Source organism: Octopus sinensis, linkage group LG6 (assembly GCF_006345805.1).
Source record: "Octopus sinensis linkage group LG6, ASM634580v1, whole genome shotgun sequence".
In the NCBI taxonomy this organism is placed as follows: domain Eukaryota; kingdom Metazoa; phylum Mollusca; class Cephalopoda; order Octopoda; family Octopodidae; genus Octopus; species Octopus sinensis.
In genome coordinates, this window is record NC_043002.1 from 86,634,624 (window position 1) to 86,659,623 (window position 25,000).

At 38.9% G+C, this 25,000-nt stretch overlaps 3 protein-coding genes and 1 non-coding gene across 6 annotated transcripts in view; 1 reads left to right on the forward strand and 3 right to left on the reverse strand.

Moving 5' to 3' along the window:
• The window catches only part of LOC115212897 (sorting nexin-6), a 77,447-nt gene extending 72,874 nt beyond the window's left edge, over window positions 1–4,573 (reverse strand). Inside the window, exon 1 of the mRNA XM_036504127.1 lies at window positions 4,550–4,573. Coding sequence (XP_036360020.1) covers window positions 4,550–4,555 — 6 coding nt within the window. The 5' untranslated portion in view covers window positions 4,556–4,573. The remainder of the gene's footprint in view (window positions 1–4,549) is intronic.
• A 430-nt stretch (window positions 4,574–5,003) lies between these two features.
• LOC118760853 (citrate synthase-lysine N-methyltransferase CSKMT, mitochondrial-like) lies at window positions 5,004–5,477 on the reverse strand. Its single transcript, XM_036503522.1, has one exon. It carries the CDS (start codon window positions 5,475–5,477, stop codon window positions 5,004–5,006), a length of 474 nt encoding a protein of 157 aa, XP_036359415.1.
• Window positions 5,478–5,509: 32 nt separating this feature from the next.
• LOC115212965 overlaps window positions 5,510–25,000 on the reverse strand; it is a 23,203-nt gene continuing 3,712 nt past the window's right edge. The window contains exons 2-3 of the transcript XR_004999755.1: window positions 20,726–20,834; window positions 5,510–5,641 (exon numbers count right to left, since the gene is read on the reverse strand). This is a non-coding gene — a transcript (uncharacterized LOC115212965). The remainder of the gene's footprint in view (window positions 5,642–20,725; window positions 20,835–25,000) is intronic.
• The window catches only part of LOC115212964 (protein phosphatase 1B), a 243,233-nt gene continuing 231,873 nt past the window's right edge, over window positions 13,641–25,000 (forward strand). For 2 of the 3 annotated variants that reach the window (XM_029781820.2, XM_029781823.2), the window contains exon 1: window positions 13,642–13,868. In XM_029781820.2, coding sequence (XP_029637680.1) covers window positions 13,787–13,868 — 82 coding nt within the window. In that variant the 5' untranslated portion in view covers window positions 13,642–13,786. Of the gene's footprint in view, window positions 13,869–25,000 lie in introns of all 3 variants that reach the window. The other variant, XR_003881780.2, reaches the window with a different exon arrangement.

The following is a 25,000-nucleotide window of genomic DNA, read 5'->3' on the forward strand; positions in this document are numbered from 1 at the left end:
ATCTTTGAACACATCTCAGTTCTATTGCTTGTTCTGGCATGGCTCCTACAGCTGGATGCCCTTCTTAATGGCAGCTTTGTGTCTGTATTTGTCTCCGATCACAATTTGACAATCAGTGTTGGTGTGTTTATATCCCAGTAACATAGCAGTTCAGCAAAAGAAACCAATAGAATAAGTGCCAAGTTTTAAGGAAAAAAAGTACTAAAGTCAATTCCTTTGGTTAAAATCCTTCAAAGTAATGCACCAGTATGACCACAGTCAAACAAGTAAAAGACAGACAGACATACATACAAGCATATATATGACTGCAACAATATATGTACCATTTTAAGTATTATAAATGTCAAAGAGTCAATTTGTCCCAATTTGAAGAGGAAATAACTACTGCTAAATTATAAGCATCACTATCAATTTAGCATTTTTTCATGTTTACTTATGTTGATAGGTCTTTTCTAGCAAAATGTCTTGGTTTCTTGTTAGGTTTTGTAACAATTCCCTAAATGCTACATCAGAGGTTTGCCAAAAGCCTAGTAAATCTAGATTCACTAGATTAACTTTGAATGATTTTTATAATAATTAGAATTCTTAATAACACAACAATTATAAATTATACATCTTTATAATACTAAAATTCAGTCTGTCTTCTGCAATTTCAGTGAAAAAGGTACATTGCATCAATAAAATGTTTCACTTAATATATACTTTAACACAAGCATTTTTTCCTAAAATAACTTATGGTTCATTTCTTGTCCTTCAGGCACCCTAAACAGAAAAACGTTGGAATCTTTTCGGTTTGAACGGCAGTTTTTAGCATAATTTCTAGGTAACTAAAAAATTTTAAACTTCGTATACTGGTAGAATGTGTTTATAAAACATCTTTTTCTCTTGGCTTTATTGAGAAAGTTCTATAGTTTGTAAGATATTTGTTGTTTTTTTTTTCTTCAATTTCTGCAATTTCAACCAATCAATGACGTCTATTGAGGTAAAAAAACAACATTCTGTGCCGTATGAATATGTCCCTCGTTTAAGAAACAGATTGGGTTTATTTACATTTGTGAAGAAAAAAAGATACCCTTCCCACCACCCCTAACTGTAACTAACCCTAACCCTAAAACAGATTGAAATGCAATAGATCGATACTAGGGTCATAATTATGGGTGACAATTTCATATGACACCGCTAGACAAAACTGCCGTTCAAACCGAAAAGATCCCTTATCTGTTTCTTGGAGATCCCTCGCCGATAATATTTTTACCTTTTTACTTTTTACATGTCTCAGTCATTAGACTGCGGCCATACCGTTCAAACCGAAAAGATCCAAACGTTGTTTATTATTGTACAATACAGATAAGTAATTTTCAACCATTCATGAAATGGAAACAATTCTTGGTATCAATACACACTAACAAACACACAGACATATCATAAAGAAAGGGGGTGGGATCACATAATTTTAATGTGTTCTGTCTTACAAACAGAATATCACATATGTGTCTGTATCTCCCCCTCTTTCTATACATATGTGTTTGTGTGTGTGTGTGTGTGTGTGTCACATTAACCCTTTAGTGTTTGCATTATTCTACCAAAATTAATGCTTTTTCATCCAAATTGTTTTGAACTAATCATTCATTAATCTTGTAGTTATGAGATTTTGATGAGGTAGCTGTTAATTTTTAAAACGATATTGTAGGGTTGGTGTGAGAGACCAGATCTGGTCAGTTTGAACATAAAACAGGCAGAATACTTTTGGCCGGATATGGCTAGTTTAAATGCTAAAGGGTTAAAGCACCCATGTGACGCCACATAAAAATGCCCATGCAGCACCATGTAAAAACACCTGTGCAGCACCACATGCAGCACCCAGCACACTCTGTAAAATGATTAGCATTAGGAAGGTCATCCAGCTGTTGAGACGATGCCAAATCAGACTGGAGTCTGGTGCAGCTCTGGTCAAACTGTCCAACCCATATTAATATGGACATCATGTGTGTCTTACAAACAGAACATCACGTGTGTGTAGTTGTGTGTGTGTGTGTGTGTGTGTGCCCCATAATAGCATCCATGTGGCACCAAGTAAAAGCACCTATGCAGTGCCACATAAAAGCATCCAGCACACTCTGTAAAATGGTTGGTGTTAGGAAGGGCATCCAGCCGTAGAAACTATGCCAGATCAGACTGGAGTCTGATGCAGCTCTGGTCAAACCAAATAACCCACATCAAAATGGACAATGGATGTTAAATACTCTTTTACTTTTTTACTTGTTTCAGTCATTTGACTGTGGACATGCTGGAGCACCGCCTTTAGTCGAGCAAATCGACCCCGGGACTTATTCTTTGTAAGCCCAGTACTTATTCTATCGGTCTCTTTTGCCAAACCGCTAAGTGATGGGGACATAAACACACCAGCATCGGTTGTCAAGCGATGTTGGGGGGACAAACACAGACACACAAACATACACACAACACATATATATACATATATACGACAGGCTTCTTTCAGTTTCCGTCTACCAAATCCACTCACAAGGCATTGGTCGGCCCGGGGCTATAGCAGAAGACACTGGCCCAAGATGCCACGCAGCGGGACTGAACACGGAACCATGTGGTTGGTTAGCAAGCTACTTACCACACAGCCACTCCTGCGCCTAAGATGATGATATATATACAAGGTGCATTCAAAAAGTATTCGACTTATTTTTCCTGCCAAAACTAATGACACATGGGCAAAATACTTTGGGCAGGAGGTGACATTTAACAAAATGTTGAGAAACCATGGATTTTTTAATCGACATTCTAAACCATATCTTATAAATTATAAATTATATGCTTCAGCATGGCTGCAGTCACATGACTGAAACAAGTAAAAGGTAAAAGATGTGTGAGTGTGTGTGTGTGTGAGTGTGTATTTATGTGTGTGAGTGAGTTTATGTGAGTGTGTGTGTGTGGGGGTGAGTGTGTTTGTGTGTGTGTGTGAGTTTATGTGTGTTAGTGTATGTATGTGTGTGTGTGTGTGTTTATGTGTGTGAGTGTGTGTGTGTGTGTTTTTGCAACAAGAATATATGAGGGGCTTACTTTCAAAGCCAGTATAAGTGCATATTTGGTTGATTTCATGATAACCATTAAAACACAATCTGCAAGCTGCTAGCTTCATGCATGTGAAATTTTTTTCAGTCATACTAGGATAGATGCCATATAGACAGTAGGCATATCTTAGTCTTCCAATCAAAATCAGATATATTTAAGTTGTTGTTTCCTCAATTACTCAAAAGTCATTCTGATGCATATATATCTGGTTTTGAAAGTAAGCTCTTCATATACCTGGTTCATTTGCATGTTGCATTTTAATCTCAGATCAGCCCTGACTGAGCAAGACCTATGATCATCCCATATTTTTCTTTGGCGCAGCGTACTCAGAACCATATAATTAAATGTACCCCTCCTGGAAGAGATCATTGCCTTTCCTAACTAGAAGCATTACAATACCCGTAACCCAATCATTTAGGGATGTAAAGGGTACCTTTATGCTTTGCATAGCCCAAAAACTCTGCAACATAACAAAATGTTGCTGGTCCTTGGGTGGGGGTCTCTTACCCTGAAGATTCCTACAAGCTTTGCAGAATATGCTTACCCATTTTATATGTTACATAGAAAAGAATAGAGTAATATTGATTAAATTGTACATGATCAATAATTATCAGTTGCAAGTGCCATAGAGATTCTGTGAATTGATTTTAATTTCCTAGTTGAAACCAGTTCTCTATACTATATTGAAAATATACTGCATAGATTGTCATAGTCGGCATTGTGTTGTTACTTCCTTCTACAGTTGCTTATTGAAATGTGAAAAAATTATTAAAAATGTAAAAAGGAAACACACATATCTGTTGCAAATAATATATAACATTGTGTTCTAAATTTATGCAGAATTATGATAATTCTCATTCAACAAATTGGCCACCATCTGCATTCTTTATTTCCCAGGCAAAACTGGGCATTATTCTAGTTTCTTATATGTACAAAATGTTAACTTTCACTTTTTTACCTTCTGGATTTCCATCACTAACAATAAACATAACTAGCAATTGTGAGACTTTCCCCACACACAGTCTAACACAAGTAGCTATTATACTATCTATTCTGTTCATATCCTTGAGAAAGTCACAAATCTTATACAATCTTAAACCCCTTTCCTCTAAATTTGTAGCTTTGCATTTTAAATAAGATATTTATATTAATCTTTACTTGTTAAAGTCATTGGACTGTGGCCATGTTAAGACTGGTATTATTCTGATGGTCTTTTTTAGATGAAGCGCCAACTGATAGGGACATAAACAAACTAACACTGGTTGTCAAGTGATGAGAGACAAACACAGACAAATGAAAATACATGCACACATACACATACATACATACAGATAGATAGACACATACATACACGCACACAGATAGATAGATGTAAATACATATGATAGATTTTCACACAGTTTCTACCAAGCAAATTCACTCACAAAGCATTGGTTAACCTAAAACCATAGTAGAAGACACTTACCCACATTTCTGCATGAATGGGACTGAACCTGAAACCACATGGTTGCAAACCAAATCTCTTAACCATAAATCTATGCTTCATCTGTCACGTCTGCACCTAAAATTGATTATCTTCCCAGTGTGGAACTTGAATCAATGACTTTGAGATTAAAAGTTTTGTGCACCATTGATTGTGCAAGTCAGGTTGTTGGTTGCTCTATCTAGCTGAGTTATTAGGTTGTCACTCCTTATATGAAACAGACTTCCAACTAAAAAAAACTGGTATCAAAACTTGTCCTCCTTGCCTTTCATTTATTTTATTTTCTAGTATTTCACTCACTCCTTAATTATATATCACCACTGACCTGAAAATCTTCACCATGAATGATTATTAGAATAAATACTGATGGTATAAACAAAACATTCAGTTCATTATTAGTTAACAAAGTATCTTAAGAAAATCTGTCTTTATTAAATTATAACATAGTTTTCTTTATTAAATAAACATAACATGGGTAAGGCTCAGAGCCAGCCGATGTGAAACTTAGGTGATACTGATGAGCTGAATGCTTTTGAATTGCAATGAATAAAATATCATAATGGATATCAGGATCTTCATCAGTAAATTGCATGAAGCAACCTCCTGGTCTCAAAATTCGTAAAGATTCCTCTAATAAAGAAGCAAACTTTTGCATTCTCCTTTCTTTGATGTCATCCTTCAAAAGACTATCCATTGTTCCCTTATCGACAACAATATCAAACACATTGTCCTTGTATGGAAGAAGGCAGGCATCAGCAACTATACCATCAAAACCAGAAGACAGATTAACCTTTGGAACAACAGAACAAAGTTTCTTTTGGTGTTCAATGACACTTGATACATAGTCTAAGCTGTGGACAAATATAGGATGCTGAGATTTTTTAAGAAGTTTTTGAGAGACAGAAGACATTCCACAACCTAAGTCCAAAATTGTACTTCCCTGGACAATAGAAAGTTGATATAATACAGAGTTTGAAACCGTTTCTGAATTTAGCAGCCAATCGAATTCGTTTTGTTCTCCTAAATTCTTCTTATAGTGATATTTCCAGTATTTTAGTTTACTTAATGCTTCACCTGAAATAAACAAAGTAAAACTATTTACAAGGTGAAAAATCCAATAACAAATAAAGTAGTCAGTACGACACAGAAGAACATGAAAAATAGAAAAGAAACCTACCCACAACTCACACACTACACAGTTACTACCCAATAATACAACATAACCCAGATAGCATATATTCCATATAATCACCAGTCAATACTAAAAAATGACACAACCCACACAGCACATATCCCACATACTCATTATCAAACACTAAAACACATACCACAACAGACACAGCATATAACTACCTGACACTAAAACACTAACGCACATAACACATGGTTCTCAACCATTTTTGGCCTATGGACCCCCTTTAATACCTATTTTACTAGGATGGACACTCATATCCATTTGATGTTTAAAAAATCCTAGGCATGGGAAATGCATGTGTGGTAAGAAGCTTGCTTCCCAACCACATGGTTCCATATTCAGTCCCACTGCATGGTACCTTGGGCAAATGTCTTCTACTATAGCCTGGGGGCAACCAAAGCCTTGGGTGGATTTAGTAGATGGAAACTGAAAGAATCCCGTGATATATACACACACACACACATATATATATATATGTGTGTGTGTGGAGTCGCAATGGCCCAGTGGTTAAGGCAGCAGACTCGCGGTCATAGGATCGCGGTCTCGATTCCCAGATTGGGTGTTGCGAGTGTTTATTGAGCGAAAACACCTAAAAGGCTCCGGCAGGGGGTGGTGTCATTCAAAGGCTAAGACAATGCGAATGCATTGTGAACAGCGATGTGTAACAACATCTGATGGTCTAGTCGGTCACGTGATCACGTGATATATATATATATATATATCACGTGATCATAATGCAACTTTCAGTTTTGTAGAGAGAAAAACAGCCAGACGGAGGGAAATATTTTTGGATCTTCTATATATATGAAGAATTTCCCTCCGTCTAGCTGTTTCTCTCTCTACAAAACTGAAAGTTGCATTATGAAACAGTCATTTTAACGAGAATTTTTATTTATTTATCACCTGACGAGATATGTCTGCACCACCAGATACTCCTGAACCAGTTTTTGTGTGTCCCGCAAGAGGAGTCGATACTAGATGTGTCAAAGCAATTGTTGTGATTAATAATTCTCGTATATTCCAACTTCTGTCTTTCATTTGTTTTGTTATATGTATATATATATATATACACACACATTATATACATATTATATATATCATATATATATATATTATATACATATATATGTTATTTAGAGATAGTAGTCCCCATCATCACACCATATAAAAGAATTTTAATTTAATACTTACTACTCATTTCTCTGCTACACGTGTTTCTTGAGGTCCTTTTATGGTTCCTTAAGCATGCAATGTTTTACAGGGACATTTCTTAAAATGTAACCCCAATCATCAGGCCTCTAAATAACTTTGTCATAGTTCGATACCAAATACTATATTTTAATTTTAATAGATAAGTATGCGCATGTGCAAATAGATTCGCTGGACCTTGCTGTGTAAGCCATAATTTAATTTACACATACGCATACTTATCTGTTAAAATAAAAATATAGTATTTGGTATCAAACTATGATAAAGTTATTTAGAGGCCTAATGATTGGGGTCACATTCTAAGAAATGTTCCTGCAAATCACTGAGTGCTTAAGGAACTGTAAAAGAACCTCAAGAAACACGTGTAGCAGAGAAATGAGTAGTATTAAATTAAAATTCTTTTATATGGTGTGATGATGGGTCCACTATCTCTAAATAACATATATTTCCTCATTGAGAATAATTTGAACCCCTGCGATGCCGGAATTTTTATTCCCTAATAAATAAAATAAAATATATTATATACATATATATATTATATAAAATCCGTTCTGTGTGTGTGTGTGTGTCTTCTAGGATCTCGGGCATCCTCCATTCGATTGCGCTCAAATTTGATGTGTAGATACCGATGATATCAGGGTGTGTATAAGTCTTGAAAATATTACAAATATCGATTCCAGGTGAGAATGCGATTGATAAAGCTGTGGGAACATGCATTTGTACACGCAAGTACATCAGCTGTGCAAAAGATTGACATCTTCCTTGTGAAACATCAGTCAAAATGCATAGAACTCCATTTGCAAGATTTTTTGAATGGTTGGACAGGCAGCAGAGTCACTGGATCACACCTGGGTATATCAATGCTGTAACCATTGTTGCAAAAAGGAAAAATATTTCCTACCATGTCTTTCAGAAGATTTTTCAGCACCTTCTTGATTTTGGCCATTGGCTCAGCCTTTGTGTTGCAGGCAGAGCAGTTGTTGTTTTTCTCAACCACAGTCCACACATAATGATCCATGGGATTACAATCAGGGGAATTTGAAGGCTAGAAATTGGGGCTGGTAAAGTCGTAGAAATTCTCTGACAACCACTTCTGACTCTTTCAGGAGGTATGGTAAGGAACTAGATCTTGCTGCCACACATATTGCCTTCCAACAGCAATCCTCTCTACCCAGGATTGATTAGTCTCCAGCAGTTTCACATAGCCATCTGAATTGAGCCTGAGACTCTGTTCAAAGCTGTAGGGTAGCATGTTATCAAACTCACTGGAGACACACCCAAAGACCATTACAGTCTCAGGGAACTTGATTTACAGGATGTCCATGTCACATTTTACAGCCTCTACATAGAGTATTGAGAAGCAGTCATGATGTGAACATTTTGATACCCACTAGGAGTCATTATGATACAACTAACTTTCTTCCAATATTTAATAGCTTCCAGTCCTCCATATCAGCTAACTTTTTCTCAACTACAACTTTAATCTTTATGCTCTCTAGTACAAACACCCCGTATTTTATTGATCCCAGAATGATGAGAGAGGCAAAAGTCACTCAGCTGCAAAATAATTTGAACTATGATCATCAAGGGAAGTAACTAAATACTGTAAAGCATTCAATCTGTCACTTGACTTTTCCTACCACCTCATGATGAAAATGATGTTAATAATAATTATAGATGAATTACAAAGACTTGTTACTTTACTGACGATTTTAAAAGTATATTGGGAAAGTACTCAAGATGAAAAGTGTATTTTGGCATTATATGTAAAACACACACGATTCAGAGGTGTGTTTGTATGTGTAATCATGCCACTTTATGTCTAAATTTTGTATGTATGTATGTATGTGTGTGTGAATGTGTTCATGGACAAAGTAAGTGACTATTATGAATGACTTTTTGAGTGTTGCATGTACGTGTGTGTGTGTTACTGCTAATGTCTTGTTGTTGTTTCTTTCTATTAAAAAATGTTGAAAAACATTTTAACATGATGTAAAAAGCACCCACTACACTCACGAAGTGGTTGGCATTAGGAAGGGCATCCAGCTATAGAAACACTGCCAGATCAGACTGGGCCTGGCGCAGCCTTCTGGCTTCCCAGACCCCAGTTGAACCGTCCAACCCATGCTAGCATGGAAAATGGACGTTAAACGATGATGATGATGATAACAGAATTCTTGATTTGAGGCTTCTAGGGTCCAAATCCTCTTGAAATTTTTTCAAGCAGGAGGTTTACATAGGTTGAAATATTTTATTGTGACATTGTGTAGTCAAGTCTAAAAGACAAAAGAAATACATTTACGCAACCAGAAATTAAAAATTAGTACCATCTAGTTGTACACACTGATTGCCAGCATAGACTATCATCATTAGTTTCACCAAATCTATTTTTTAAATTGCAGATACACACTAAGAGCCACTACAAATTATTCTCCTTGGTTTCATCAGATCCATTTGTTTATGATACATAATAACTTCCAACACAAGTCATCATCCTTAGTTTCATCAGATCTATTTTTGAACTGCTTACAAATTTCCAACACAAACAATCGTCTGTGTGTGTGTTACTGTACTGTGTTTGTCCTCCTCCACCTCTTGAAAACTGGTGTTGGTTTGTTTACGTTCCCGTAACTTAGCCGTATAATCAGAGATTGACAGAATAAGTTCCAGACTTTTTAAAAAAATGGTAAGTACCTGGGTTCGATCTGTTCAACTAAATCTTTGAGGTCAGTGCCCCAGCATGGCCCACAGTCAACTGACAGACAGAAAAAGAAAATTCAACTTTGACATTCTCTCTTTTACTTGTTTCAGTCATTTGACTGGGGCCATGCTGGAGCACCGCCTTTAGTCGAGCAAATCGACCCCAGGACTTATTTTTTGGAAGCCTAGTACTTATTCTATCGGACTCTTTTGCTGAACCGCTAAGTTATGGGGACGTAAACACACCAGCATCGGTTGTCAAGCAATGTTGGGGGACAAACACAGACATACAAACATATACACACATGCACATACATATATATATATATCTACATATATACGACAGGCTTCTTTCAGTTTCCGTCTACCAAATCCACTCACAAGGCTTTGGTCGGCCCGAGGCTATAGTAGAAGATACCTGCGCAAGGTGCCACGCAGTGGGACTGAACCCGGAACCTTGTGGTTGGTAAGCAAGCTACTTACCACACAGCCACTCCTGCGCTGTATTTTGACAAGTGCATTTCTCTTCAGAGTTTAGTCGACTATATAGTTTACAATTTACATTATCGTTAGTTTCCAAACATGATTATTATTACCATGTAGTTCAGTTACTTATACTTGCTTATACTATATCTATATTTTTTTTTAATCTATAGATTGAGAAGGGAGGCAACTCTTAAGTAACCTGATATGTGAGAAAAATTCAATAAAATCATTAACTCTCTCTTTGGTTCTGTTCATGAACCAGAGAACCCAACAAAGCGATTAGTCCTTTCCATAATAACTCAAACGCTGCTATCCTAAGCTAGCTTTAACCTCATATACCTCCACGTAGATCTATTTCAATATTTGGAAATACATATTGCGTTGTATATCATTCCAAGAAGAGCAGCCTCTCTTTTTTCTTTTCTTTCTTTCTTTCTTTCTTTTTTTTTTTTTTGTTAGAAGCGTGGTCCACCTGATGATGAACCATGATTAAAGCATGCTTCTCGGAAAAAGTTGCCCCATACCTGATCAACTCCATATCTCTGTCAAAAGACACTCGCACGCGCGTATATGTATTTGATGTTGACTAACTAATGATCAGCAGTAACCAATTAACTTAATGCAAACACGATGATGCAGGCAGTAAAAACAGACCTCAAAATATGTGTGTGTACGTACATATAACAGGGATGACCACTAAGTGGACATCCATTATGCTAGAAGTCTTACCACTAAGAAATGTCCGTTTAGTGGTCATCACTCTTATATGTATGAAATATAATTTTTCTGAATCTTCAGATTTTTCAATATGCTAGGCCACTAGTTTTAAATTGATATTAATCAAATTAATATTCAATTTTTCACCCTACATACATACATACACGTGTGTGTATGTGTGTGTGTGTGTGTGTGTGTGGTGTGTGTGTGTGTGTGTGTATGTATATATATATGATGGTGATAGATCTCCGTCGTTCGACTATGCCGGTTCACTTTGTTTGATCAGCTGAATTTCGTGCTCTTGAATTTGTATGCAAGTAGCTTAGCATTCTACAGACACGTGTACCTTCAAGTAGAATCAGTTGCCTAGAATCTCATGTAAATATTCAACAACTCTAACATGATAGATAGATACTGCAAGAGGTTGGAGGGGCAAAGAGGGAGAGAGTATGCACAATATAGCCGAATAGTTAAGAAATTTGTTTCGCAAGCACTTGGTTCCCGGTTCAACTTCAATGTGTGGTATCCTGGGCAACTGTCATGTTCTATAGATTCGAAATTGAACTGAATCGACAGAAACTATATAGAAGCCATCCGGGTGGATTGTACCTGTAACTAAAAAAAAATAAAGCCTGGTTACACTGATTCTACTTGAAGTTACACGTGTCTGTGGAATGCTAAGCTACTTACATGTAAATTAAAGAGCAGCTGATCGGACAAAGTGAACCGTCATAGTCGAACGACGGAGATCTATCACCACTATATATATATATAATGACCGATCAGGCTATCAGATGTTGCTACACATCGCTGGTCACAATGCGCTTCGCATTGTTTTAGCCTTCAGATGACGCCACCCCGCTGGCTAAGCGAGCAGGCCAACAGAAGAAAGAGAGAGAAGTTGTGACGAAAGAGTACAGCAGGGATTGCCACCACCCCCTGCCGGAGCCTCGTGGAGCTTTAGGTGTTTTCGCTCAATAAACACTCACAACGCCCGATCTAGGAATCGAAACCGCGATCCTACAACCGCGAGTCCGCTGCCCTAACCACTGGGCCATTGCGCCTCCACACACACATATATATAGCTCAAATGTACAGAAGACAAAAGACGAAGGCAGGTTAGGAAACAACACGCAGGTGTATTAGTTTGACGTTCGGAAAAAATGGAAGTCTTTGACGCTTTCAGCTTACGCTCTTCGACAGAAAGGGATGAGCGGGAAAATGGAGAGAACGAAAGAAAGGAGAGAGAGAACCGAATGTGCATATAAACATCACAACATAAACGGCAAAATGCTTAGCGGTATTTCGTCTGTCGTTACGGTCTGAGTTCAAATTCCGCCGAGGTCGACTTTACCTTTCATCCTTTCGGGGTCGATAAATAAAGTACCAGTTTCGCACTGGGGGGGGGGCGATGTAATCAACTTAATCCCTTTGTTTGTCCCCTCTATGTTTAGCCCCTTGTGGGCAATAAAGAAATATATATATATTATTTAAATGCAAAAAGTAACTTCTCAATCACCTTGTGAATATGTGTGTGTTTGTGTGTAACGATGACGTGTATAAATGGACTCAATAACATTTGGAAATGTTTTTCATATAATAAGCAGTCTAAGCTTTTGGATATTGGCCGTATAAACTGAAGTCTATACGTAGAAGTTAATTAGATTTGATTGATACTTAATTTAAATTCCTCGAAGTTAATTGTTGAAAGAGGAGTATGCAATGTCCGAGAATTAGCATTGCGAAAGAAGGAACCATATTATGTTTGGGGGCAAATAATTTCACCATCGTGATCTACTTTCAGTTTCCTTTAGCGTTACGATAACCACTGAGCGTTCAACAAAAGATTGCAACGATGTCTCGCGCTATTTTAGCAACAACTAATTCAGAGACTGACGATATCTAAGTTAAACTCTTACTTCAAAAGTCCTACCTACACTGCTAGTATTTTATAAGATGCATTTTTCCTCAGTCAAAGGGAAGTTCATATGGCGGTTGTTGTTTGGTCCCAGGTCATCTATGATCAAGCAGCCTTGTCTTTTTCTTTTCTTATCTGTGTCATGTTTTTTAAAGACAATACAGTGTACTTTGAGTGAGATGTAGTTGTTATTTCTAGCGAATCAAGTGATTAGATAGAAACTCAGTGTCCAGTATATTGAACATGCAATATAATTTGTTTTGTCAATAATCATTTCCATCTTATTTTGGAGGAAATCCGCAACCGTTCCCTGAAACTTAGCAGTATTTTGATTGCCAGTGGAGTAAAAAGTCACCAGTTAGTTGGCCTAATCGTCGATTTTTGCAGAAGAACAGTGTAAAAAGTAACTATGATAGATATAAATGTTCATCTACTTACACTCTCGATGAATTTATAGCCATTCCAAAGTAATATAAAATAAAATTACATTATTTTTAATGACAAATGCAAAAGACGACAACGTCCAATCACTTTATAAAATTAGAACATCTTTTCTTGATCAGCAGAAGTTAAAACTTCCTAACCTCGCAAATTACACGTTGAAAAGCGTAAAGGTATCAATTAGATTTTAATAGATAAAGAGTATTATATTCTTTTACGAAACGTCTTTTTTTTTTTTTTTTCAATGTAATTCAATTTTCAATTATAGCTTCAATTTCTTCTTATCTAGCTCTTGTCTCTTTTTCTTGTATTTCATTATCTCATCGCTTGTGTGAACTGATTCTATCTTCACCCAATTGTTGTTGACAGATGCTTATTAATGCTGACCCCTGACGAACAGCTGCTTATATATAATATCCGGCTTGAAAATCAACAATGATTTTAGGCCTGTTCTTTAAAACCTATATCGATAAATGGTCATGTTAAAAAAGACACATTTCGGCAGAACGACAAGCTCAACTTTCCTGTGAAACCTGGACTCTACCACGTGAATATGGGCAGCCGTCTTCAGTGCAAACTCAAAATCAAGATAATTCACATAAAGAATTCAAAGATTGTGAGAGAATTTTCGCCAGGTATGTAGAAATTAGTAATATAGTAATGAAGGAATTACAAACATGTATGCATAAATGTAATCTTTTACTAGTTTCAGTCACTGGGCTGCTGTCATGCAGGGCCACTGCCTTTAGTCCATCATAACGACTCAGGTACACATTTCAGTCATTTTACTTTAATAAGTATGTTTTAAAGACTAAGATAAACATCAACACAGACCTACATATGCATATATATGATGGGCTTCTGCAACATATACATCAACTACTTTCGCTCAACTCGAGATACAAAACAATTGTATGTATATAATTCTGTTATAGAGCTGTTCAATGGAGTGGAATATGAATCGAGATGGTTGCGAATTTAACTTCTTAACCACACAGCTATGCCTGCATGTAACACACACACAAGCGTTAGCAGGCTAGCTTAAAGATAGCGAGTTGTTACAGAAGTTTCACTCCAGACAACCAGATCTATTTATACAAATAACATGTTTCCGGTTGGATTTCGCTTGGGGTATAAGCATAATGGTGGTCAAGTATGCGAAAGAATTATTGGTACCAGTAGCGTAGACTGGACCCGGTTTGCGCACACACGATATATACTTGTATATATCGTAAATATACAAGTATATATCGTACAGGCGCCAGTCAGCTCGTAGGATCGACTGCCTATGTCTAGCTAGCACGGACGCACGTCTGCGCGTGTGCGCAAACCGGGTCCAGTCTACGCTACTAGTACCAGAATTATTATTGCCATTCATGAACAATATACTCTTTAATTGTTTATTTCATGGACTTGCTGTTCTTTTGATTTGAGTAAATTACGATGGTCTTCTTCAATTACTTAAAACTATTATCTCTATAACAATGTTATGTTCACTTGTTTAAACTTCTTATTGCTGAACCATTATCCTATCATGATTGACAGAAATGGGTTAGCAGAATCGTCAAAAAAATACTTTGCACTATTTGTTTGGAACTTTTATGTTCTAAGTTCAAACCATTCGGAGGTCAAATTTATCTTTCATTTTTTTCTAGTGTCAATAAAATAAAATATCAGTTAAATACGTAGATATCAATGATATCACTCTAACTAGTTACCCCAAATTTCAGACTGTGTACCTATATAAGAGACACCATCGATTGATGTTTCACTAGAGAATAGCGGGCATCGTTAATTGATGTTTCAGAATTTTCATATGGATACGGCAATAATCAACTGACGCCCGAGCGTCAACTTCGTCAAATGCGCCTAAGCGTAAGCGACTCTTATCGATGGGAGAAATCAAGTCGCAAATGGACGGTTTTATACAGCAGAAGTTCTTTTCTGACGTTCCTTCATCATCAGATAAGATAGATGATGATAGCACAGAAGAAAGTGACACTTCAACTAGCTCTGAATGAGAAAAAGTGCACCGAATTTTCTGCATTTGTACATTCGCTTGACAATAACAACGCGGGAATCTCAATTATGCTCCAATGATTTTATTGCCCTATTGTCTTTATTTTTATAATTTAAGAGAGTTAAAATATCATTTGATAGTTTTTTTGTGTGTGTTCATGCAAAGTGAAAATAAGTAAAAAAAAAATTATCTTTAAGGAAAATATTCTTGTTTTTGCTCTTTTGACACACATTTATGCAACCCCTACACCACCCCGTTTATTGGTTAAGGGCGTTAGAGCAACGAGCAAGATTCAGTTATCTTATGAGTTCAAATCCTGCTAAAGTCAGCTTTGTATTTCATCCCTCTAGGGTCGGTAAAATAAAGCATCAGTCAAATGATACTTACTCCCTTTCCTCAAAACTGCAGGCTTTGTGCTTAAATTAGAAATAATAATTTTAGCTCTTTATGTTCACGGTTCAAATCTCACCGCGGTCCAGTTTGCCTTTCGCCCTCCTAGAATTGATAAAATATAGTATCAGTTAAACATTGAACCCGCTGCCTCAAATTCCAGGCATGTGTCTATATTAGAAATAATTATCGAGAACGTTAGAGTGGCGGACAAAATGCTTTGCAATCTCTTGTAACGATTCTTTACGTTCTGAGTTTAAATCCGGCCCTGACCAACTTTGCTGTTCATCTACCCAAACTCGGTAAAGTAAGTCTTAGAACAGGGATTGATGTAACGGATTAAACTCCTTCCTTCAAAACTGCTGGCCTTTGTGCCTAAACTGGAAACTATTATTATTGCTATTATTTATTTGCGAAACTGAAAGGAAAGCTCCAATTCGAGTGAATGTTTTATTTCAGAAAAAAAAAAAAAGAATGCAACCCGCTCAAATTGATGGTAAACGTAACGAAATCAGTAAATGTAGTTACATAAAGGATCATTGCGCAAGGCAAATTAATGTTTAAGTAAATAAATTATTCTTGTGTTTGAATTTACAAACATAAAAACGGAATAATTTATGCAGTTGCTTAACTTGTAAGGAATCGTTATAGAGTCAGAATGCCTTGGGGTATGTTCCGATTCTCTGCACAAATTGCACCAACGTCAACTTCGTTATCATTTCAGGGCTCAAAAAAAAGTACCAATCTATCGGATGATGCCTTGCGATATTTGTTTCCGCTCTGAGAGATCAACTCGTGCCATAGACTATTTAGGTGGTAAACTTAATCCGCCATTCCAAGGAGGTTTAACCTCCTTAGAACTTTGGGTGTCTTTAGCGAAGTTTACTCTTATTGCAAGCACGCGGGGCAGGTCTTTGCTTTGAGGATATCTGTCTCCTTTCCATCACACCCTGAGGTTTTGTAAAAAGGTCACATGGACTAAAAGATAAAACAGACAGAAAGGGAAAACAACTGAAATTTCGGTAAATTTTTAGATTAACACCCGCACGAAAAAAAAAAACTCGGAATTTTTTGCGTGGAATCAAGTACCCTGACCTCCTAATATGCTGCAAATCCCTTATTTTGGTTCGGAAAAAAGGGGGGCGAGGTGGGATATATTTAATAACGAACCATGTAATTCACACTCTGGAAAATTTATTTCTGTAAAATGTTTTTTTTTCTTAAACACATAAGATATAGTCTATAAATTTAGGATGTTTTGTCATCAGAATATATATACTTTCTCACACAACAATTAAGATATATTTATTTTAAATCGCTTATTTATTTATTTTAAATCGTTTATATATGTATTTTAAATCGTTAATCTTTCTCCCCCCCCCGCCCACACACACAAATTAGTTTGGGCGCGATTTTAATATTTTTTTTCCTTAGTGAAAATCGTGCGGGTGAAAAGATCAATGGGGATGGGGGTGAAATTTCTGAGGTTTCCACCTCACCCCACCCCGTTTTTCGGACCCCAACAAGGGTTTTGTAGCATAATAGGTTACAGGAATGCATTCAACGAAAAAAAAAAAATTTCCAATGATTCCGGGATGGAGAGGGGTCCCCCCACCCACTATTTTTCCGGGCCAAAATAAGGGATTTGCAGCTTATTAGGAAGGTCAGGGTACTTGAATCCACACAAAAAAAATCCGAGTTTGTTTTTTTTTTTTCGTAGTGAAAATCGTGCGGTGTTAATATAAAAATTTATCGAAATTTCTAAACAATTACACACGCATCATCCCCACTCCAAACAGTGATGCAAGATAAAAAGTTTTAGATATCGCGCAATAATGTTTTGCGTCGCTGTTTTAAAGATAGTAAACATTTTCACTTTCAAAGAGCTTCTAAAAAACGCCGTATTTTCTAACTTCGAAACAATACAACAGGTTTAAGGGGAGTAAACAGTCGATGATATCAACCCATTATTTGATAGGTACTTTATTTTATCGACTCAAGCTGTACATACAAAAAGGAAAAATAAGACTTCGGATGAGATTCCTTTTGATCCGGCATTAGACAATAGACAAATTCGGAGGGGATGATTTGACAACCGGGATTTGATCAGTGAACAGCGACATCCTTAGTAGGATAGAATCTTGCTCTGAAGTCCAGATCCCTGTTGAATATTTTGCTGCCGCCCTCCAGGGTTTGTCCAAGCTGAAGCTCGTCAATCAGATCCCTAAGGGTGCTCGGACTTGTTTCGCCCATGTTTTCTCGAAACTACTGAAGAATGTCTGCCAATCCAACAACACCTCGGATTGGCAGAAACTCTTCCTGTTCCCTTTGGTCTCACTCCACACGACGAATGGGAAAAGTGGGTCCCTCACTTTTTCCCTGAAACGGCAGTTCGAGCTGTTCTAATCTACCTGAAACCACTGTTCATCTTAGGTCAGTCATCAGCTCAACCCCGAACAATGGTCGACCACCTTACTTGAAGAAGGCTGTTAATGCCAAATTCAGCGAATTTGACATTAAAGGGCTGTTCGCCTACTTTCCTCTCTGTCCTCCTTGTCCCGTGTACTACAGACTCCCTCGACCAACTGAAAGAGAAACATCCTTCGGCCCCCTCCAGATGATCACTTACACTGGCCCAATCTACCAAGTTTTCTACAACCCATCTTCATCCCTGACAATGTCATGTGGGCAATTGCCTCTTTTCCAGCAGGTTCTGGTGCTAGGATCGATGGCTTACGACCTCAGCATCTCAAGGATGGTATCTCCCTGTCAGCTAGTTCGAACTCTTGGAGAATCTAACACAGTTCATAAACCTGTTCTCGTTCGAGAGTGTCTTTGCCTACATTCGTTCCCTGTTTTTTTTTTTGGGGGGGGGGTCAAACTATTTGGTCTCACCAAGCCCAACGGTGACCTCCACCCCATAGCAGTTGGTTGTACTCTGCGACGGCTCACGGCAAAAGTGTGCCTGTCCTCAGTTTCTAACTTCCTGACCGAGGAATTTTCCCCTGTTCAGCTAGGAGTGGGTACTAAGCTAGGATGTGAGGCTGCTGCTCATGCCACTAGGGCTTTCACCAACTTGCCCTCTGAGTCCCCCAAAGGTCATCCTCAAACTTGACCTTAAGAATGCTTTTAACTACGCCAGTCGAGACGTCATCATCTGCGCAGTAAGGGAGAATTCACCACCACTTTATCACTTTGCTTGGCAAGCCTATCGGGAGACCTCCTGCCTCTCGTTTGGTGACCACTTCATCCCATCTGCCTGTGGAGTCCAACAGGGTGATCCACTTGGTCCTGCCCTATTCGCATTGGGTATTGATGATGTTACCAAGATGGGAGCCGACCTAGACCTAAATGTCTGGTACCTTGATGATGCTTGTTTGGGAGGCCCTTCTGACAAGGAGCTTGCAACTGCGCGGACGATGATCGAGGAACTTAGTCGTAGAGGTCTCGGCGTTAACAGCTCCAAATGCGAGCTCTGGCTCCTCAATCACCCAGCTTTGCATGAGCAGACTACTAAACTATTTGTTGACTCCCCTCAATTGCGATTCCTCCGTCATCAGCTTCGTGCTCCCTTGGATCCCCAATTACTGACCTAGCTCTTGAGTCCATCTTTAGATCCAAACTAGCTAACCTCGAACAACGTTTTAAAAGTCTTGAAGTGGGCCCCACCAAGGTCTTTCTACAACAGTCTCCATGGAAGAAGTAGATGAAAGTTCTCCGGTAATTTTTTTTCATGTAAATAAATGTTTCTGTTAATTTAAAAATTTGCCAGCAAAATCTTATGAAATGACAATGTTCTAAAAGATGTACATGTTTATATGTTATGTATGGAAATAAAAAGTTTTCCCAGGCATTTATGCATCATATGTGATACACATATCCAGTTTTTTTTTTCAACCCATACAGTAACATGGAACTTCTATTACTCAGAACATATGAAACAAGAGCTAACGAAAAATCTGAAAACAAGTATAGACGCTTTGGACAGGCAAAAGGTCAAAATAAGATTTTTTAAAAATGGATACACGATGTCTAAAAAAAAAGACAGAAAGGTCTTGGATAGATCAGCTTTGATCGTAGATGTTTGTGGGCCGAACGGAAGTCAAACAAGCAATAATAATAGTAAAGAGAGTGTTTTAACTGTTGAAATATTTCTTTCTACACCATGCACAAGACCTAATTTTTTGTGGGGGAGGAGGCAAAGGCGGAGTGGGGGCAGTCGATTACGTCGACCTCAGTGGTCTGCTGGTACTTATTTTACAAACCCCAAAAGGATGAAAGGCGAAGTTTGACCTAGGCAAGATTTGAACACAGGACATAAAGCCATAAAAGAAAGCCGCTATGCGTTTTGCGGTGTGCTGACGAATTTGCCAACTTGCAGCCTTAACTATTGAAATATTGATACACAATAAATATATATTTTGGATCTTTTCGGTTTGAACGGCAGTTTTTAACATAATTTCTAGGTAACTAAAAAATTTTAAACTTCGTATACTGGTAGAATGTGTTTATAAAACATCTTTTTCTCTTGGCTTTATTGAGAAAATTCTATAGGTTGTAAGATATTTGTTGTTTTTTTGCTTCAATTTCTGCAATTTCAACCAATCAATGACGTGTATTGTGGTAAAAAAACATATCTCTTTTTCTTCACAAATGTAAATAAACCCAATTTGTTTCTTAAACGAGGGACATATTCATAGAGCACAGCATGTTTTTTTTTTTTTACCTCAATGGACGTCAGTGATTGGTTGAAATTGCAGAAATTGAAGAAAAAAAAACAACAAATATCTTACAAACTATAGAATTTTCTCAATAAAGCCAAGAGAAAAAGATATTTTATAAACACATTCTACCAGTATACGAAGTTTAAAATTTTTTAGTTACCTAGAAATTATGTTAAAAACTGCCGTTCAAACCGAAAAGATCCGGGTTAACCCGGATCTTTTCGGAAAGATCCAACCCAGGGCGGTGAGTGGGGCGAACCGTTAGTATCGGATGGGATACTTTGGGATAACTGTTTCATCCCTTTGCGTTCTAACGGCAGTACCAGCGATTATACTGATTGTCTTCCTTTGTACCAACCTCCACTGGTGTCTTGGAGAAGGGAGATCTGTATACACGGGTAAACTGCTGGCCTTCTACCCCAACATTATAGGTGCAGATACAAGATCAAGCTTGATCGGCGGAGGCCCTAAAAGAAAAACAATCATGTTTTTACACTCCAATTAAAGGGAGGCCTTGATGGATGCAATTAATAGGATTAAGGAATAAAGAAAGCTAAACATCAAGTCTTCGGTGACCAAGAATGCTAATAGCGACAAAAAAAAAAAAAAGGTTCTTAGTTCTCAAACTATTTACTCTGCTTTATGTGCTATTTTATTCTATTTTATACACAGCCAATACCAACATGCTTTAATTTTACTGTTTATTCTTTCTTTACACTTTTATCATTTGTAAAACTAAACAAGTGTAGCGTGTGTGTGTGGGTGCGTGCGTGCGTGGGATTTGCGAACTTTTATTGTTTTAGAAAAAAATTGAGGGTAAGTGCTCAATGCGTATGTGGAGTTTGAATATTTCATGAAAGTTTGATGTTTCTTGAATTGTAACTGATTTTCACATTGCTAATTATTCAAATAATTTTTAAAATAAGCTTTAGCTTGCACACACAAATGTACACTGCCACTATTATATATATATATATATATGTGTGTGTGTTGTGTGTGTAGCTATATATAATATATGTGTGTGTGTGTGTAGCTATATATATATGTGTGTGTGTGTGTGTAGCTATATATATATATGTGTGTGTGTGTGTGTAGCTATATATATATATGTGTGTGTGTGTGTAGCTATATATATGTGTGTGTGTGTGTGTGTGTGTAGCTATATATATATGTGTGTGTGTGTGTAGCTATATATATATGTGTGTGTGTGTAGCTACATATATGTGTGTGTGTAGCTATATATATGTGTGTGTGTAGCTATATATATGTGTGTGTGTAGCTATATATATCATCATCATCATCATTTAGCGTCCGTTTTCCATGCTAGCATGGGTTGGACGGTTCAACTGGGGTCTGGGGAGCCCGAAGGCTGCACCAGGCCAGTCAGATCTGGCAGTGTTTCTACAGCTGGATGCCCTTCCTAACGCCAACCACTCGAGAGTGTAGTGGGTGATTTTATGTGCCACCGACACAGGTGCCAGACGAGGCTGGCGAACGGCCACGCTCGGATGGTGGTTTTTTATGTGCCACCGACACAGGTGCAGACGAGGCTGGCAGACGGCCACGCTCGGATGGTGTTTTTATGTGCCACCGACACAGGTGCCAGATGAGGCTGGCAGGTGCCAGACGAGGCTGGCAGACGGCCACGCTCGGATGGTGTTTTTATGTGCCACCGACACAGGTGCCAGATGAGGCTGGCGGACGGCCACGATCGGATGGTGTTGTTACGTCCCCAAAGCACGGAGGCCAGTTATGCGGTACTGGCTACGGCCACGTTCGGATGATTTTCTTGTGTGCCACCGGCACTGGTACCACAAAGATACAAATTCCATTTATGTTCATCTATTTTGATTTGTTTTTTTGATTTGATTGATTTTCACTTGCCTCAACAGGTCTTCACAAGTGTCACTTGCCTCAACAGGTCTTCACAAGTGTCACAGAAGGAAGGTATGCACAGGTGGACTGTCTACGTCGCCGGGTCTTCGGATGGTTGTCTTTATGTGCCACCGACACAGGTGCCAGATGTGGCTGGCGAACGGCCACGCCCACGATCGGATGGTTTTCTTGTGTGCCACCGGTACTGGAACCACAAAGATACAAATTCCATTGATGTTCATCTATTTTGATTTGGTTTGATTTTGATTTTCACTTGCCTCAACAGGTCTTCACAAGTGTCACGCGTGTCACACACTTGCCTCAACAGGTCTCCACAAGTGTCACGCGTGTCACACACTTGCCTCTGCCCAACAGGTCTTACAAAGTGTCACACACTTGCCTCTGCCTCAACAGGTCTTCACAAGTGTCATAAGAGGGAAGGTATGCACAGGTGGACTGACTACGTCGCCGGGTCTTTGGATGGTGTTTTTATGTGCCACCGACACAGGTGCCAGGTGAGGCTGGCGAACGGCCACGATCAGATGGTGTTTGTTGTGCCCACAGCACGGAGGCCAGTCGATGCGGTACCAGCTACGGCCACTCGGATGGTTTTCTTGTGTCCCCGTACTGGAACCACAAAGATACAAATTCCATTGATATTCATCTATTTTGATTTGGTTTGATTTTCACTTGCCTCAACAGGTCTTCACAAGTGTCACACACTTGCCTCAACAGGTCTTCACAAGTGTCATAAGAGGGAAGGTATGCACAGGTGGACTGACTACGTCGCCGGGTCTTCGGATGGTGTCTTTATGTGCCACCGGCACAGGTGACCAGATGAGGCTGGCGAACGGCCACGATCGGATGGTGTTTGTTGTGCCCACAGCACGGAGGCCAGTCGATGCGGTACTGGTTACGGCCACGTTTGGGTGGTTCTTGTGTGCCACCGGCACTGGTACCACAAAGAATACAATTCCACTGATGTTCATCTATTTTGATTTGTTTTGATTTGATTTGATTTTCACTTGCCTCAACAGGTCTTCATAAGTGTCACAGAAGGAAGGTATGCACAGGACTGACTACGTCCCAGGTCGGGGCCACGGGTTATGGCCTGACTAGTCTTGCCGGGTCTTCTCATGCACAGCATACTTCCATAGGTCTCGGTCTCTAGACATTTCTTAGTGAGACCTAAAGTTCGAAGGTCGTGCTTCACCACCTCGTCCAGGTTTTCCTGGGTCTACCTCTTCCACAGGTTCCCTCCACTGCTAGGGGGTGTAGCACTTTTGCACACAACTATCTTCAGCCTTTCTTGTCACATGACCATACCAGCGCAGCCGTCTCTCTTGCACGCCACAACTGACGCTTCTTAGGTTCAGCTTTTCTCTCAGGAACTTACACTCTGACGATTATGAACACTGACATTACACATCCATCGGAGCTACTGGCTTCATTTCTTGCGAGCTTACGCATATCCTCAGCAGTCACGGCCCATGTTTCACTACCATGTAGCATGGCTGTACGTACACATGCATCATACAGTCTGCCCTTTACTCTGAGCGAGAGGCCTTTTGTCACCAGCAGGGGTAAGAGCTCTCTAAACTTTGCCCAGGCTATTCTTACTCTAGCAGTTACACTTTCAGCACACCACCCCCGCTAATGACTTGGTCTCCTAGGTAGCGGAAGCTATCAACTACTTCTAGTTTGTCTCCCTGGAACGTGGCAGAAGTTGGTCTCTGCATATTTCCAGTGTTTATTGCTCCAGAGCATTGCCACAGACAAAAACTATTTTCCTAGTTAGCCTTTCTTTGACATTGCTGCACCTCTTATGTGTCCATAGCTTACACTTGGTGCATCTTATAGAGTTTCTACCTACACCTTTTTTACAGATCGAGCAGGGCATCTACCTGAAGGCGTTTGGATTGATCTACCTTCCTACTTATTAGAACTTTGGTTTTGGCTAGGTTGATTCTAAGGCCCTTCGATTCTAATCCTTGTTTCACACCTGGAACTTCTCCTCCAGTTCTGATAGTGACTCAGCAATTAGAGCAAGGTCATCAGCATAGAGGAGCTCCCAGGGGCAACCTGTCTTGAATTCCTCCGTTATTGCCTGGAGGACTATGATAAATAGGAGGGGACTGAGGACTGAACCTTGGTGGACCCCAACCTCTACCCGGAATTCTTCACTGTACTCGTTGCCCACCCTCACCTTACTAGCAGCGTCTCTGTACATGGCTTGCACAGCTCTCACCAACCATTCTTCTATCCCTAGTTTCCTCATTGACCACCAGATAAGGGACCGGGGGACCTGTCAAAGGCTTTCTCCAAGTCAACAAAAGCCAGGTACAAGGGCTTATCTTTGGCTAGGTATTTCTCCTGCAGCTGTCTTACCAGGAATATAGCATCAGTAGTACTTTTCCCTGGCACGAACCCAAACTGCATATCATCTAAGGTAACTCTCTCTCTAATTAGTGGGCTACAACCCTCTCCGTAACCTTCATTACCTGATCCAGCAGCTTGATGCCCCTGTAGTTATTTGTCTCTAGGGCGTCGCCTTTACCTTTGTAGCAGTTGACTATTATGCTGCTACACCAGTCATTGGGTATGACCCCCTCGTGTATCACTGGTTAACTATACGGGTGACTAAGCTATAGCCGACACCACCAGATATTTTGAGCATCTCTGCAGTAATTCTGATGGGCCTGGGGCTTTCCTGTTTTCATGCTTCTAATTGCCTTATCTACTAAGGAACTGTTAACTC